This window comes from Sapajus apella, unplaced genomic scaffold (genome assembly GCF_009761245.1).
Source record: "Sapajus apella isolate SASKATOON/1434 unplaced genomic scaffold, GSC_monkey_1.0 scaffold32, whole genome shotgun sequence".
Classification (NCBI taxonomy): Eukaryota; Metazoa; Chordata; class Mammalia; order Primates; family Cebidae; genus Sapajus; species Sapajus apella.
Genome location: NW_022436972.1, coordinates 18,075,332 through 18,091,210, shown reverse-complemented (window position 1 = coordinate 18,091,210; position 15,879 = coordinate 18,075,332). Strand labels below are relative to the sequence as shown.

The 15,879-nt window shown below is 37.9% G+C and overlaps 1 protein-coding gene across 1 annotated transcript; it reads left to right on the top strand.

The window, feature by feature from the left end:
- The first annotated feature begins 1,645 nt into the window (after window positions 1-1,645).
- On the top strand, window positions 1,646-12,805 carry LOC116562432 (serine/threonine-protein kinase Nek3-like). The gene is made up of 7 exons (XM_032294675.1): window positions 1,646-2,412; window positions 2,500-2,597; window positions 3,752-3,835; window positions 5,605-5,672; window positions 11,332-11,411; window positions 11,732-11,754; window positions 12,689-12,805. Exons 1-5 carry the CDS (start codon window positions 2,370-2,372, stop codon window positions 11,393-11,395), a joined length of 357 nt encoding a protein of 118 aa, XP_032150566.1. The 5' UTR covers window positions 1,646-2,369; the 3' UTR covers window positions 11,396-11,411; window positions 11,732-11,754; window positions 12,689-12,805.
- The last annotated feature ends 3,074 nt before the right edge of the window (window positions 12,806-15,879 follow it).

Genomic DNA, 15,879 nt, shown 5'->3' with positions numbered 1-15,879 from the left:
TGTGCAAGTGGAGCCCAGCTGTATGGATGCCCCAGCGTGGATGACTACATGGTCCTGAGAGAGACTGGGGAGGGCTCCTTCGGCAGAGCTCTTTTGTTTCAGCACGAAAGCAGTAATCAGATGTTTGCTATGAAAGAAATAAGGCTTCACAAGGTCACTACTAAAGAAGTTAGCTCACTTTGAAAGTATACACCCAATTTGTATAAAAGAATAAGTTTTTTGCCAGGCACGGTGGCTCACACCTGTAATCCCAGCACTTTGGGAGGTGGAGGTGGGCAGATCACCTGAGGTCAGACGTTTGAGACCAGCCTAGGCAACACAGGGAAAACCCATCTCTGGTAAAAATAATTTTTAAAAATTAGCCAGGTGTGGTGGTATGCACCTGTAGTCCCAGCTGTTTGGGAGGCTAAGGCAGGAGAATCACCTAAACCTAGGAGGCAGAGGTTGCAATGAACCAAGATCACGCCACTGCACTCCAACCTTGGTGACAAAGTAAGACCATCTCTAAATAAATAAATAAATTTATTTTTGAGATTTAACATGGAATCTCTCCTTCATGCAAAAGATGTAATTGGTTTATTTGTTAGCTTTACAAGGGCTAGATACATTATATGTGCTTCTTAGGATATTATAATTAACAATGGGAGAAAAGTAATAAAAGTTTTGGTGGTGATTATTGATAACTTTATTTCAGCAAATAATTGGTAATAATTTCCACTTTTGTATACCTAATGGTGTAGGAAATCTTTGCCAAAGCAACTCAGGTGCAATATTAATGAAAAAGGATCATAAAAAGACAATGAAGAACAAAGGCTAACCTTTGATACCAGGAAACCTACTGTGTGGATCAGTTTATAGGTTTTATTTCTTTGTAGACTATTACTGTGTATCATAGTTGTCCTATGAAAGAATTCACTACATGGAGACTAATAATATTTTGGATCATTTTTAAAAAAAATACATTCTAATAAAGTTCTCAGAGTGCTAGGCATTCTTTTCCCACTGGATTCTTGACTTCGTTCAGTGATTTTCAGACTTGAGTGGGCATCATAATCATCTGGAGGGCTTGTTAAAACACAGATTGTTGTGCTCCACCCCCAGGCTTCTGACTGAGTAGGTCCAGGTGGGCTTGTGAATTTGCATGTTTAACAAATTCCCAGTTGGTGCTGCTGCTGCTGCTGGTCTGAGAACCCATGTGTTACTACACAATCAATGGCAGTTTCTTTTCTTTTTTTAAATTTATAGAAGGGGTCTTGCTCTATTGCCCAGGCTGGATGGAGTGGCATGATCATAGCTCACTGCAGCTCGAAGTCCTGGGCTCAAGTGATCTTCCTACCTCAGCTTCCCCAGTGGTGGGGACTATAGGTATAGCGTAGTCCCCCGCCACTGGGAAGGGTAGCCACCATACCCAACTAACAATGGCAATTTCTTTCTTTTCTTTTTTCTTTTTTGAGATGGAATTTTGCTCTTGTTGCCCAGGCTAGAGTGCAATGGCTCAATCTTGGTTCACCACAACCTCTGCCTCCCGAGTTCAAGCAATTCTTCTGCCTCAGCCTCCCAAGTAGCTAGGATTACAGGAATGTGCCTCTACACCCAGCTAATTTTATTTTTTTAGTAGAGATGGGGTTTCTCCATGTTGGTCAGGCTGGTCTCGAACCCCCGACCTCAGGTGATCCGCCCACCTCGGCCTTCCAAAGTGCTGGGATTACAGGTGTGAGCCCCTACGCCTGGCCAGCAATTTCTTGATTGTAAGATAAATCATTCAGAATTTCACTCTTATAGAATAAATTAGGGATAAACAGTTTTGGAAACTTACTTTGCATGCCATCTTTGTTCATCCTTGATGCAGTAATACACCCGCATATTATTTTTTTATCTGGACCAGTGGACTCATAAGTGATGCAGACAGTCAAAACATGAAATCCCCCCTTTTTTTCTTTTAGGATAAAAAAGTTTCTTTTTCTTTTTTTTCTATATTACAAGTTATCAAGAAAAAGGTATACTATTTTTGATGGTATACTGGCTCTCTAAGTCAGATGATGCTTAGGCTGATATTAAAACTATTTAACATTCTGACTGTGTAAGGAATGAAAAAAGAAAATAAAAATATAATGAAGGGGTCAGCTCAAGCATGAAAATATAGCCAGAGTTGAAAAATCACCAGGCAAGTTTTCTCTTGTCATTTGACAAACTTAAGTTGAGCCAAAATGTTATAAAACTGGATCTAGCATTGAAGTATAATATAAACTATATTATTATAAAGTTATCTATTTTAAAATACAGTATTAAATTTGTGCTTTTTAAAAATGTTTTTCTAGTTTTTCTCCAATACACAGAATTCTAGGAAGGAGGCTGTTCTTTTAGCCAAAATGAAACACCCCAATATTGTTGCCTTCAAAGAATCTTTTGAAGGTAAATACGAATTCCCCCAGATATGTTCATTTCTGAATTTGATTTGTAGCCACTACAGCTTTTCTAAAGAGCTTGTGTCTATTTTAGCTGAAGGACACTTGTATATTGTGATGGAATACTGTGATGGAGGGGATCTAATGCAAAAGATTAAACAGCAAAAAGGAAAGTTATTTCCTGAAGACATGGTAAGAGATTGACTTACATAGCTTCTCTCAAGGTGTGGAAGCCACTTTTCTCATAAACTTTGTATAAGTTAAAAGCATTGATATCTGTAATTACTCGAGAAGGTAGATAGAAATGACTGATTTCTGCATTGGTGTTACCATTTAGTGTCCTCAGAATACTGCTGCCTGAAATGGTTTTAGGAAGTAAAATCTATAGGTTATAAATTATTAAGGAAAAACATGTTTAGAATAATTTCAAGATTTTATCACCAAATTTTATACTAGATATTTAAAACCTTGATTTTTATCGTACTGAAATTTTAGAAGCCAGATCTATTTTATTTTGTTTTACTGAAATCAGAAGAATGAAGCTTGCCATTTCTGTTTCTTGGGAGTACCTATTGTCAATCTTTTTCCTTCTAAAGCTTGAAGTGGTCCCTTCAGTCTAAGACTTGCTGCCTTTTGTGGAAAATTGCATACTAAATATTTTTTAATGAATTGTCTATGGAAAATATTTAAATTGCTCCAATGAGGCTTAGTTTGATTTAGGTTATAGCATGTTATAAATGTAAATACATATTCTTCATTTAGAAATTGTATTGTTAAAAATAAGGAATTCAACCTTGGCTTTAACTGGAAGAATCTCCACAGCAAAAGTGAAAAAAAGATCAGTTTGACATTTAATAGTAGGCCCCCAAGACACCTAGAAATTCTGGATACTGTGACCCTTGGATTTATAAGCAGGAAATGTTGACCTTGAAGGATTATTTATAATATAGTGAAATCTTATATGGATATTCTGCAAAAGTAAATGAAAATCCAATATAATGGTAACACTAGAAAAGCTGTAATATATTTCTTATTGGTGAACTACCTTTATATAAGCATTTAAGAAATACTTTTATTTGGCTGAATATAAGAAAACTAGTGGAAGTTTTGCTCAAATAAATTGCTATTTGGATCACACATAAGATGATGGAAAATGGAAATCACGGCTTTTCTGAATTTCTCCAAGTAACACTGAATCTTAGTTGAACTATGTAACTTACAGGAGTCTGTACTCACATTATGTAAAATCCTGGTCGACTAAGGCCTAGACATGATTCTTTGAAATTTTAGGTTCACATGAGTCAGTTACTGCATGTTTGAAGACTTTGCATACTTTTTTCTTACAGATACTTAATTGGTTTAGCCAGATGTGCCTTGGAGTAAATCACATTCACAGGAAATGTGTGCTACGTAGAGATATCAAGTCCAAGGTGAGTGGAGCACATTTTTGGACTTAAAACTAGGCGGGATGTGGTGGCTCATGTCTATAATCCCAGCACTTTGGGAGGCTGAGGTGGATGGATCATGAGGTCAGGAGCTCAAGATCAACCTGGCTAACATGGTGAAACCCTGTCTCTACTAAAAATACAAAAATGAGCTGGGCGCAATGTCAGGCACCCTGTGTTACTCCAGAGGCTGAGGCAGGAGAATTGCTTGAACCTGGGAGGTGGAGGTCGCAGTGAGACAAGATTGTGCCACTGCATTCCTGCCTGGGTGATAAAAAATAATAATAATAATAATAATAAACTATTTAATTCATTTTGCTGTGTTATCCCATGCATTTTGGGACACTTTTGTTTAATTTGGAAATATTTAAGGCCAGACGCGGTGGCTCACACCTGCAACCCCAGCACTTTGGGAGGCCGAGGAGGGCAGATCACAAGGTCAGGAGTTCAAGACCAGCTGACCAACATGGTGAAACCCTGTCTCTACTAAAAATACAAAAATTAACCAGGCATGGTGGTGCATGCCTGTAATCCCAGCTACTCAGGAGGCTGAGGTGGGAGAATCACTTGAACCCGGAAGGCAGAGGTTGCAGTAAGTCGAGATTGCACCACTGTACTCCAGCCTGAGTGACAGAGCGAGATTCTGTCTCAAAAAAAAAAAAAAAAAAAAAATTGTCAGTCTAATATTTGTTTTTCAAATTAAAATTTCCCCCACCTTTATTAAAATATAATTTACAAAAATTATGTATATTTATGATGTACACATGTTTTATATACTTATATATATACATACACACATTGTAAAATTATTAAATCAAGGTAATTAATATATCTCTATCACCTCACATATTTTTTTTTGTGGTGAGGACATTTAAGATCTACTCTCAGCACTTTTTAAGTATTCTATGCATTATTATTAATTGTAGTCACTATGTTGTACAGCAGATCACTGGAACTTACTTGTCCTAACTGAAACTTTGTACCCTTTGACTTAATATTTATGCTAACCAAATAAGGTAATACCTGAGAAAAAGTCATTGAAATCTCTGTAGTAGTACAGTCATGCATCACTTAACGACAGGGAGATAAGTACTCAGAAATGCATCATAAGGTGATTTTGTCATGTGAACATCGTAAAGTGCACTTACACAAACCTAGATGGTATAGCCTACTACACCTAGGCTATAGAGTGTAGCCTGTTGCTTCTAGGCTACAAACCTGTACAGCATGTTACTGTACTGAATTCCTTGGGCAATTGTAATAGAGTGGTAAGTATTTGTGTATTTAAATGTAGAAAAAGTACAGTAAAAATATGGTATTATAGTCTTACGGGACCACTGTCATATATGCCATCTGTTGTTGACTGAAATGTGGCACGTGACTGTGTATGTTAATGTGTCCTAGCTCTCTTTTAGTGACTACTTGCTAAGTCCATGTGTTCTCAGATGAAAAACAGTTGACACTTGGGCCTGCCATGTGGCATCACCCTGACACAGGTTCTCACTGGGTCAATTGGGTCTGCTGATACAACCTAAAACTTGCTTGTTAGATTTCAAAGCACTCATCCTGAGTTTCCAAGCAGGGGAATGTGTAGCTGTCAAGAGGGGATCTTGATGTTTCGTGTTTCACTCTGGGACTCAGCTGTCAGCATTTCTACCCTTAATCTCCATCATCAGCAGGCTTTGGAAGACAGTTTATCTGCCTCATGTTCAATGATGGAAAACATAATCTGAGTTCTTCTTTTTAAAATGAAGAATGTCGTCCTCACTCAAAATGGAAAAGTGAAATTGGAAGACTTTGGATTTGTCTGTCTTCTCTCCAAGTGTGTATCTCTGTCCTAGGGTAGTGACAGTGATCAGGACATCCATTTTCAGGAATGCTCTGTAACCATTCTTTGCCTTTTTATGGTTTTAGTCCGATGGCATTTGCTTGTACATATGTGGGAACACCTTATTATGTGCCTCCAGAAATTTGGGAAAACCTGCCTTATAACAATAAAAGGTGAGTGGTGCATATCTGCTGCAAGGGTGCCCATTTGGTGACAGGCATTGTAGCCTGCAAATGATGCTACACTCTGACATCACTTCAAAGCAGATGCATGGATCATTTGCTTTCTAAAAAGTATATCTGAAAGCAGTGTGGAATCTATATTGCTAATGTATATTTCTAGGCTGCTAGATGAAAGTAATAGTTTTCAAATTGCTACTAATTGTAGCTGAGAGGAGCAAATGCTAAAAGAAAGGCTAGTCATTTCTAGGGATGGTATGAATTATATCAGCGGTTCCCAAACTTCGCTGCTCCCACTTTAAAAAATCCCAAAGCTGGCTGGGCACAGTGGCTCATGCCTGTAATCCCAGCACTTTGGAAGGCTGAGGCGGGCGGATCACGAGGTCAAGAGATCAAGACCATCCTGGCCAACATGGTGAAACCCTGTCTTATTTAAAAAAAAAAAAGAAAAGAAATCCCAAAGCCCAGGTTGTGTCTACACTAATTAAATCAAAATGACAAAGGATGGGGAGCAGGCGCTAGTAATTTTTCAAGATCACTGGTTAATTCTAATATACAGCAACATTTGAGAATCAATAGATTGTGTCATTGAGTTAGTATTTACAGGGCTAGATTTTAAGCACTTGGTTGATAGATAAATTGATTCTGAACAGATGGCATATATGACAGTGGTCCCATAAGACTATAATACCTAGAAGATCTTAATGATTTAAAATGCAGTATTTTTTCTGAACATAAGTTATATGTGCCCATCGTGGGGATGGATGTGCAGGGAAGATTGGAAGTAGACCTGTAAGAAAGGACATGGAAATCACCTACATTTCCCAACTGCTAATAACATTTTGATATTTTTTTCTTCATCCATTCACTTTTCCTCCCTAAAACTAGTTGATATATTTTATGTATAATTTGCTTTTGTCATTTAATATCATAATAATCATTTCCCTACATACTTAAACTCTTCATAAATTTTCTAATGACTGCCTTTATTTTACTATATGGCCCTCCCAAAATTTACTTAGTAATTCCTCTGTTGTTGGCCTTATATTTCTAGATTTCAGTATCATAAGCAGTGCTGTGAGTAACATACCTTTTTGTATATAAATATGTCCTTGTTTTGTGTCACATTCTTGGCATGGATTCCTAGAAGTAGAAACACCTAAAGGCTGTGTTACTTTTTGCTGACTTGCTTTCTGAAAAGGGTATGACAGTCTATACTAAATAGGTTTCTTTAAAAGTAGAATTGACTGAATGGGGACAAAACAACTCTACAGGGTCTTATTGGGACAACCGGGGAAATTTGGGTATGCAGTAAATGTTAAATAATGTTACTGAATTGAGATTAAATTGTTTGGATGTGGTAACAGTGTTGTGTTTCTGAGGGAAAGGGTACGTCTTTGTTCTTAGGAGATACCATGCTGATGTGTATAGGGATGAGGTGTTTGATACCTGTAACCTTTTTTCGGGAGGTTCAGATAGATATAGAGGAGGGAGATTGGCATGCAAACATGGCCAATGGGAATGATTGCAGGACCTAGATAAGGGCATGTGGACATTTGCAACCTCTCTGTTGATTTGAAATTTTAAAAAACTAAAAGGGGAAACAGTTGATTAAAAACCATTAATTAAAAAAATATATATCATGTAGAAAAGTCTGGAAGAGCTGGGCGTGGTGGTATGTGCTTGTAGTCCCAGCTACTTGGGAGGCAGAGGCAGGAGGATTGCTTGAGCCCAGGAGTTCCAAGGCTGCAGTGTAGTGACATAATGCCTGTGAACAGCCACTCACTCCAGCCTGGGCAACACAGGGAGACCCCATCCCTTAAAAAAAAAAAAAAAAAAAAAAGGGAAAGTCTAGAGGATGACAAATTGGTGGTGGAACGTGGAGAGGCTTAGCATGAAGAAGTGCAGGGTATGAGGCCAACTATAAAACTCTGAATTTTGAAGAGCTATTTTGTGGAAGAATTAGTAGTCTTGGTCTCTTTGTTTTGGAACATAGAGCTAACTCTGGGGGTGGAGAGAGTTCCCAGAGACACATTTTGGCTTTTGAAAAGGAAGAACACTATCCCTGAGAGCCATCCAGCAGGGGAGCAGACTGTGCAGGAGGTTGAAAGCTGCCCAGCAGGAGATGTGATCAAAGGCTGGGTGCTGCATCCAGGGTGGTCGGAGTGGAAGCTCACTGGATGCCTTCCAGAGTCCTTCCAGCTGCGGTCATCTGAGTCCGCAAATATTCTCTCTTGCTACTGAATTCCCAAATACTACTGAAGTGATATGTCAGCCACCCTGATTTGAAGGGGTGGGGATTGAAGAGCAGAGAGTTTTATTGTGAACATTACTCTTAGGAAGTATCTAAGTGTTAGAGCAAAATTATATGTTTTATTTTAATACCTAGGAATTACTTGTGATATCTATTCCTATTAAAGGTAAGAAAATTTTTTTATATTAGAAGATACATAACCCACTTATTATTACATTGCTTCTTTATGCTTTTAGTGACATCTGGTCCTTAGGATGCATTCTGTATGAACTCTGTACCCTTAGGCATCCAGTAAGTATGGCATGCAAAACGGAAAAGGCAGCTTGTCATATCTAGCTGAGTCCTAATAAGGTGACAGATTCTAGTTGGTAGTTTGCTTCCCTAGGATGAAGTCATTATAAAATTTTATATATGTTTCCAGTGCAGACATCTGCCCTGAGCTAGTTTTGTAGGATCTACTAATAGGAAATTCCCATTATTTAGTTTTGCTGTGCAATATGTAATCTTTCTCTCTTTTTCTTTCTCTTTTTCTCTTTTCTTTGTTTTTGCTATTCTTAATTTTTTACTTTGATGAAATAAATGTAAAATTTGCCATTTTATCCATTTTTAATATACAATTCATTGTCATTAATTACATTCACAGTGTTATGCAACCATCACTACTATCTCTTTAGGTTTTGTTTGTTTGTTTGTTTTTGAGATGGAGTCTTGCTCTGCTGTCCAGTCTGGAGTGCGGTGGTGTGATCTCAGCTCACCGTAACCTCCACTTCCTGGGTTCATGTGATTCTCCTGCCTCAGCCTCCCAAGTAACTGCGACTACAGGTGCATGCCACCACACCCAGCTAATTTTTTTTTTTTTTTAACTAGAGACATTTTTGTATTTTTTTGAATTTTCCCCATGTTGACCAGGCTGGTGTCAAACTCCTGACCTCAGGTGATCCACCTGCCTTGGCCTCCCAAAGTGCTGGGATTACAGGTGTGCGCCACTGTGCCTGGCCTATCCATTCATCTATTGATGGACACTTAGGTTGTTTCCATCTTTTGGCTATTGTAAATAATGCTGTTATGAACCATGGTGTACCTGCTAGGGTCTCCTTGATTCCAAATTTTGAGGTATATATCTAGTGGTGGAACTGCTGGGTCAGTAACTGTATATTGCTTTTTGAGGAAGCACCAAAGTTTGTAAGAGTGCCTGCATCATTTATTTCCTCAGCTTTTTTGCAGTTAGATTTCACTTATGAGTTTCCTAACTGAAATATCATGAAAACATAGACTTTGCCCTACATTTTTTCAAGATATTTTTAAAAATATGAACAAAAAATGGTCAAATAACTTGTCCCACTTGTTCAGCAATAGTTTATTACATAGAACAACAACTGCAGGGCTAATTCCTATTAGTTCTTAGCTTTTCTAGAGATGAGGTCTCACCACGTTGCCCAGGCTGGTGTTGAACTCTTGAGCTTAAGTGATCCTCCTGCCTTGGCCTCCCAAAGTGCTGGGATTTACAGGTGTGAGCCATTTCTCCTGGCCTAAACTTTTAATTAGAAAAGGAAAAGATGTTGTATTGACAACCAATTACTCTCTTCACGGAATGTACAAGTAATTAAACTTGTAAATTTTTTAAATGAACCATAGGTTATAAATAAATAACATCCCACCATTATGTTGCTACAAATGGAATACAGGCCTCTGTACTTTTTTTTCTTTTCATTGTAGTGTCTGTTTTTTCCCAGCTTTTTAAGTTATAATTTACATGCCACAAAATTTACACATTTTTATGCACAATTTGATAAATTTTGATGATGGTATTTAAATGTCCATATAACCCCTGCCACAGTCATCATATAGGACCTCCAGGCTGGGCAGAGTGGCTGGATGGTGGAGGCAGGAGGATCAACTGAGGCCAGGAATTTGAGACCAGCCTGAGCAACACAGTGAGACCCAATCTCTACAAACAATTAAAATTTTAGCTGGGTATGGTGGCACATGCCTGTGGGAAGCTGAGGCAGGAGGATTGCCTGAGCCTGGGAGTGTGGCTGCAGTGAGCTATGATTGCACCACTGCACTCCAGCCTGGGTGACACAGCAAGACCCTGTCTAAAAAACAAAAGAGTTTCTATCCCCTAAAATGCTTCCTTGTGCCCCTCTGCAGATGATCTGTGTCCACGCGCTATAATTTGATACCACCTGTAGTGAACACAGCAATATGTGCTCACAAAATGAAAAGGGTGCAACATGTAAACAGAATGGAGAAAAGGCCAAAAAGTCAGTCAGGGCATGAAGGACTTGAGGCAGGAAAACTTGTGTGCAGGCTAGGAAAGGATGGTGGCAATGAAGGCAGATTGAGTAGCATCCAGAAGACGGTGGGAGGCCACTGCAGACGCAGAGAGCAGTGATCCCCAATGGCAAGGAAAGACTCGAGTACCCTGGGGGCTTTTCACAGCTGCCCCTCACCACTATTCCTCAAGATTCTGATGTCGATCTTGAGTGTAGGAGGCTTTGAAATCACTGCAGTAAGTGAGCCATCGCTGAAAAGTGACAGATTTTTGTGTTCCCTACATGTGTGGGAAGAGAAGTTTGAGAACCACTGCTTAGAAAGATGAAAATCCAACATGCCAGCCAAGCCTACTGTTATTGATTCATTCAACAAATAATTGAGAATTTGTTTGCCTGGGACTTTTTAGACATTCAATATGTACTCCTCAAAATATATGCAGATTCAGTAAACTAGATAGTGTATTATTATATTTCATGAAATAAATCAAGGGCTTAGGTAATTTGGAAAGATACTGAATTAAGTGGGAACATTTTGACTCTATATGGCAACTTTATAAAATATCTCATTTTGATATTATAGTTCATAAAGCCCAATTTAGCAAACCATATTGAAATTTTCATTACTCTTTTCCTTATAAAGACCTGCCAAACATCTGTCATTTTAATATATCCTCTTCATACTTATAATCATTGATATTAATGGCTATGAATGTGTATGTCTATTAATATATACACATATGTAGGTTTATGGTTAATATACATGTTATTAAATACATACAGATATATATGGCTATTAATATACATGTCTTTGGGGTTCTATGATTAGTCATGTTTTTTAATCCATTTTTATCTGAAATTAAAATAGCTGACTTTGCATATTTGTTTACCTTTTTTTTTTAGCAATTCAAGCATTATTTAATCTGTATTTTAAATTTCTTTTAAAGCAGGAGGAAGAACAAGACAGAAAGTGTAGCCATCCTGATTTGGAAAGCATTAATGAAAATTTAGTTGAAAGTGTATTGAGGCCGGGCACGGTGGCTCACGCCTGTAATCCCAGCACTTTGGGAGGCTGAGGCGAGTGGATCATGAGGTCAAGAGATCGAGACCATCCTGGTCAACATGGTGAAACGCCGTCTCTACTAAAAATACAAAAATTAGCTGGGCACAGTGGCACGCACCTGTAGTCCCAGCTACTCAGGAGGCTGAGGCAGGAGAATTGCTTGAACCCAGGAGGCGGAGGTTGCGGTGAGCCGAGATTGCGCCATTGCACTCCAGCCTGGATAACTAGAGTGAAACTCCATCTCAAAAAAAAAATAAAAAAAATAAAAAAGAAAGTGCATTGAGAAGAGTAAACAGAGAAGAAAATGGTAAGTCATTCAAATTCATTTCTTAGATGAGGAGTTGGGGAATACGGAGGAAGTACCAATTTTTATGTTACTAGGTCTCAGGTATCATAAACAAAGAGTATAAGCCAGTATTTATTTGCTTATCTAGTAACTTATTTAATGTTTTAGGAATATTTTATTTATTTACCACATAAGAGAGTATAGTATTTATCAGTAAAAGCCACTAGGAAGAGTAGTATTTTTTGTGCTATCCAACATGAAAAGTATAGCATACTGTGTGTATTTAAGTCCTCATGGGGCTTCCTTCTTGTATAACGTGTAATATGTAATTATATACATATTATTATTTTTTTAATTTAGTCACATTAACGATTCATTTTAACTTTTCATTTTGGATTTTTTTTTAATTTCCTTTGCCGCTTAGATTTGAAAGAACATTGTTGCTAGATCTGAGTTTGAAAGAAAAAATAAACACTTCCATTTTGTTAGAGTGTATGTGTGGACAGAGATGAATACATAAAATAACATTCTTGGCACTCCTTTTTTACACTTTAAAATCAGGTAATACGTCAGTCCATCTGCGGAAAGCCAGTTCACCAAATCTTCACAGGTGACAGTGGGAGAAAAATGTACCTAATACAGCTCTTACAGCTTTAGAAAATACATTCATACACCCTCCAGTTTAATAGCAGAGGACAGTAGAGGTTAGTAGTCAGACTGAATACTATTATTTTATTAGAGAACTTTTTCTAGTAGTTATTTGGTGCGCTAGAGGTTTTTATTGTCTGTGAAGGGTATTTGGCTTCACACATCAGAGCATTGCTCACACAGATAAGTGAAGCAGATTTTAGTTGACAGTCAGATATAATTAACTTTGCTTGAAAATATGATCTGGAAGGTATGTGCTGAAAAATCTTTTTTTATTTGACACTAATTTTTGTCTTTTCACAACTAGGTGGTTCTGTAATAAAGTACAGCAAAAATACTACTCGTAAGCAGTGGCTCAAAGAGACCCCTGGCACTTTGTTGAACATCCTTCAGAATGCTGACCTCAGCTTGGCATTTCAAACATACACAATATATAGACCAGGAAACCCTTTCACTTTTTGAAGATTGTGGTAAAAAGATACAACATAAAATGTACATCCGAACCATTCTAAAGTGCACAGTTCAGGGGTACTCAGTGCTTCACCCTGCTGTGCAGCCATCACCACTATCCATCCACAGAAATTTTCTCACCTTCCGAAACTAAAATCAAAGCGTTTCTCCTCCCAGAAACCCTCTGATTTCAAAGTTATAGAATAATTCATAGCATTGTATTTTTGTGTGTTTTTTAATCTTTTCTATCTAGTCTTAAGCTACAATTAAATTTTTTCATGGAGCTACATTACTTCTATTTGCTCATTTGTTTGCTTATTTTCATAATCCTGCTATACTATCCTTGAAGAGTAGCACATTTTTATCATGCAGATATGCCATTGCCTTAGCAACAACTCCAAGATTTCTCCTTCTGTATACCTAAACTCTATTACATTGAATAAAGCTCAAAAAGGATGAACAATTAGGATTTGATTTTTAAATTCTTTTAACAGACATTTTTGCTAAAAGTGTGTAATTTTTTACAATACTATCCTTAGGAATCTAGGCCAATGGTCTGCATTAGATATGTATATGTGTATGTATATTATAATTATGATAATTTAATTTCTAAGCCCCCTTGCTAGGTTAAGATCTAAGATAAATTATACCAAGTAGAACATGTAATGGTATGGCAAGTCTGACTATATTTATTGCAATGATTTAGTTGTATTTGTTTATTTGGTGAATATATTGAACGCCTAATATAGGTTAAGATAAAAAAAGAATAAAACACAAATCCTCAAGACAATCCTAAGCAAAAAGGACAAAGCCAGAGGCATCATCTACCTGATTTCAAACTACACTACAAGCCTACAGTAATCACAACAACATGGTACTGGTACCAAAACAGATACACACACCAATGGAACAGAACAGAGGCCTTGGAGGCAACGCCACACATCTACAACCATCTGATCTTTGACAAACCTGACAAAAACAAGCAATGGGGAAAGGATTCCCTGTTTAATAAATGGTGTTGGGAAAACTGGCTAGCAGTGTGCAGAAAACAGAAACTGGACCCTTTCCTGACACCTTACACTAAAATTAACTCCAGATGAATTACAGTCTTAAACATAAGACCTAACACCATAAAAACCCTAGAAGAAAACCTAGGTAAAACCATTCAGGACATAGGCATAGGCAAGGACTTCATGACTAAAACACCAAAAACATTGGCAGCAAAAGCCAAAATAGACATATGGCACCTAATTAAACTCCAGAGCTTCTGTACAGCAAAAGAAACAATCATTAGAGTGAACCGGCGACCAACAGAATGATAAAAAATTTTTTCAATCTATCCATCTGACAAAGGGCTAATATCCAGAATCTACAAAGAACTAAAACAGATTTACAAGAAAAAAACAAACAGACCCATCCAAAAGTGGGTGAAGGATATGAACAGACACTTTACAAAAGAAGATATATATGAGGCCAACAAACATGAAAAAATGCTCATCATCACTGATTATTAGAGAAATGCAAATCAAAACCACATTGAGATACCACCTCATACCAGTTAGAATGGCAATCATTAAAAAATCTGGAGACAACAGATCCTGGAAAGGATGTGGAGAAATAGGAACATTTTTACACTGTTTGTGGGAGTGTAAACTAGTTCGACCATTGTGGAAGACAGTGTGGTGCTTCCTTAAGGACCTAGAAATAGAAATTCCATTTGACCCAGCAATCCCATTACTGGGTATATACCCAAAGGATTGTAAATCATTCTATTATAAAGACACATGCACACGTATGGTTCATAGCAGCCCTGTTTACAATAGCAAAGACCTGGAACAAACCCAAATGCCCATTGATGATAGACTGGACAAGGAAAATGTGACACATATAAACCACGGAATACTATGCTGCCATAAAAAACATTGAGTTCGTGTCCTTTGTAGGGACATGGATGAATCTGGAAACCATCATTCTCAGCAAACTGACACAAGAACAGAAAATCAAACACTGCATGTTCTCACTCATAGATGGGTGTCGAACAATGAGAACACATGGACACAGGGAGGGGAGCATCACACACTGGGGTCTGTTTCGGGAGGTGGCCAAGGGAGTGATAGCAGGGGGATGGGGAGGTCGGGGAGGGATAACATGGGGAGAAATGCCAGATGTAGGTGACGGGGGGATGGAGGCAGCAAACCACATTGCCAAGTGTGTACCTATGCAACAATCCTGCATGATCTGCCCATGTACCCCAGAACCTAAAGTACAATTTAAAAAAAAAAAAAAACAATTCCTGCCCTAAAGACGAAGGAGTTCATTACCTGGGAGGTCAGCACACTGATAAATAATTATCATGGTCTGTGGCATATGCATTCAAACAGAGCAGAGCACAAAACATCATGAAAGCCCTAAGGAGAGGCTGATGCATGGGAGGAAGATGTTAAGGAAGGTTAATGGTTATGAATTTCAGTTTAGCAATTTTAGGTCCTGGTTTTTATGTCTGGTTTAGTGATGAAGTTTTGTTATTTTAGGAAACTCCCTGTTCAAAAAATATAGTTCTATTTTGAAATGCCTTTTATAAGATTCAGCCCATGTTTTTAGGTTAGGTTTTCATGCTGTTTGTGGAAAATCTGAAAGTAATTATCTGGAAAATGTTTTAAAAGCATACACATAGTCCTCCTTCAGTTTCCTACTTTTCTTCCCCCTCATTGTGAAAACTTGGGAGGGGAAAGCTGAGAGGAAAAAAGAAATTGCTATAATCCAACTTCCAAAGGTAACTTTTAATTCCATAGTATACATTCTTATATTTGGAGGGTTTTATTGTAACTTTCCAAGTTTTTTTTTTCTTAAAGAAAATCATGTTTATAGGCTGCATGTGATGGCTCACAGCTGTAATCCCAGCCGTCTGGGAGGCTGACACAGGAGGACTACTTGAGCTCAGGAGTTCAAGATAAGCCTGGGCAACATAGCGATACCTCGTCGCTACTAAAATAATTAGCCAGGCATGGTTCTGGACACCTACAGTCCCAGCTACTTAAGAGTCTAAGG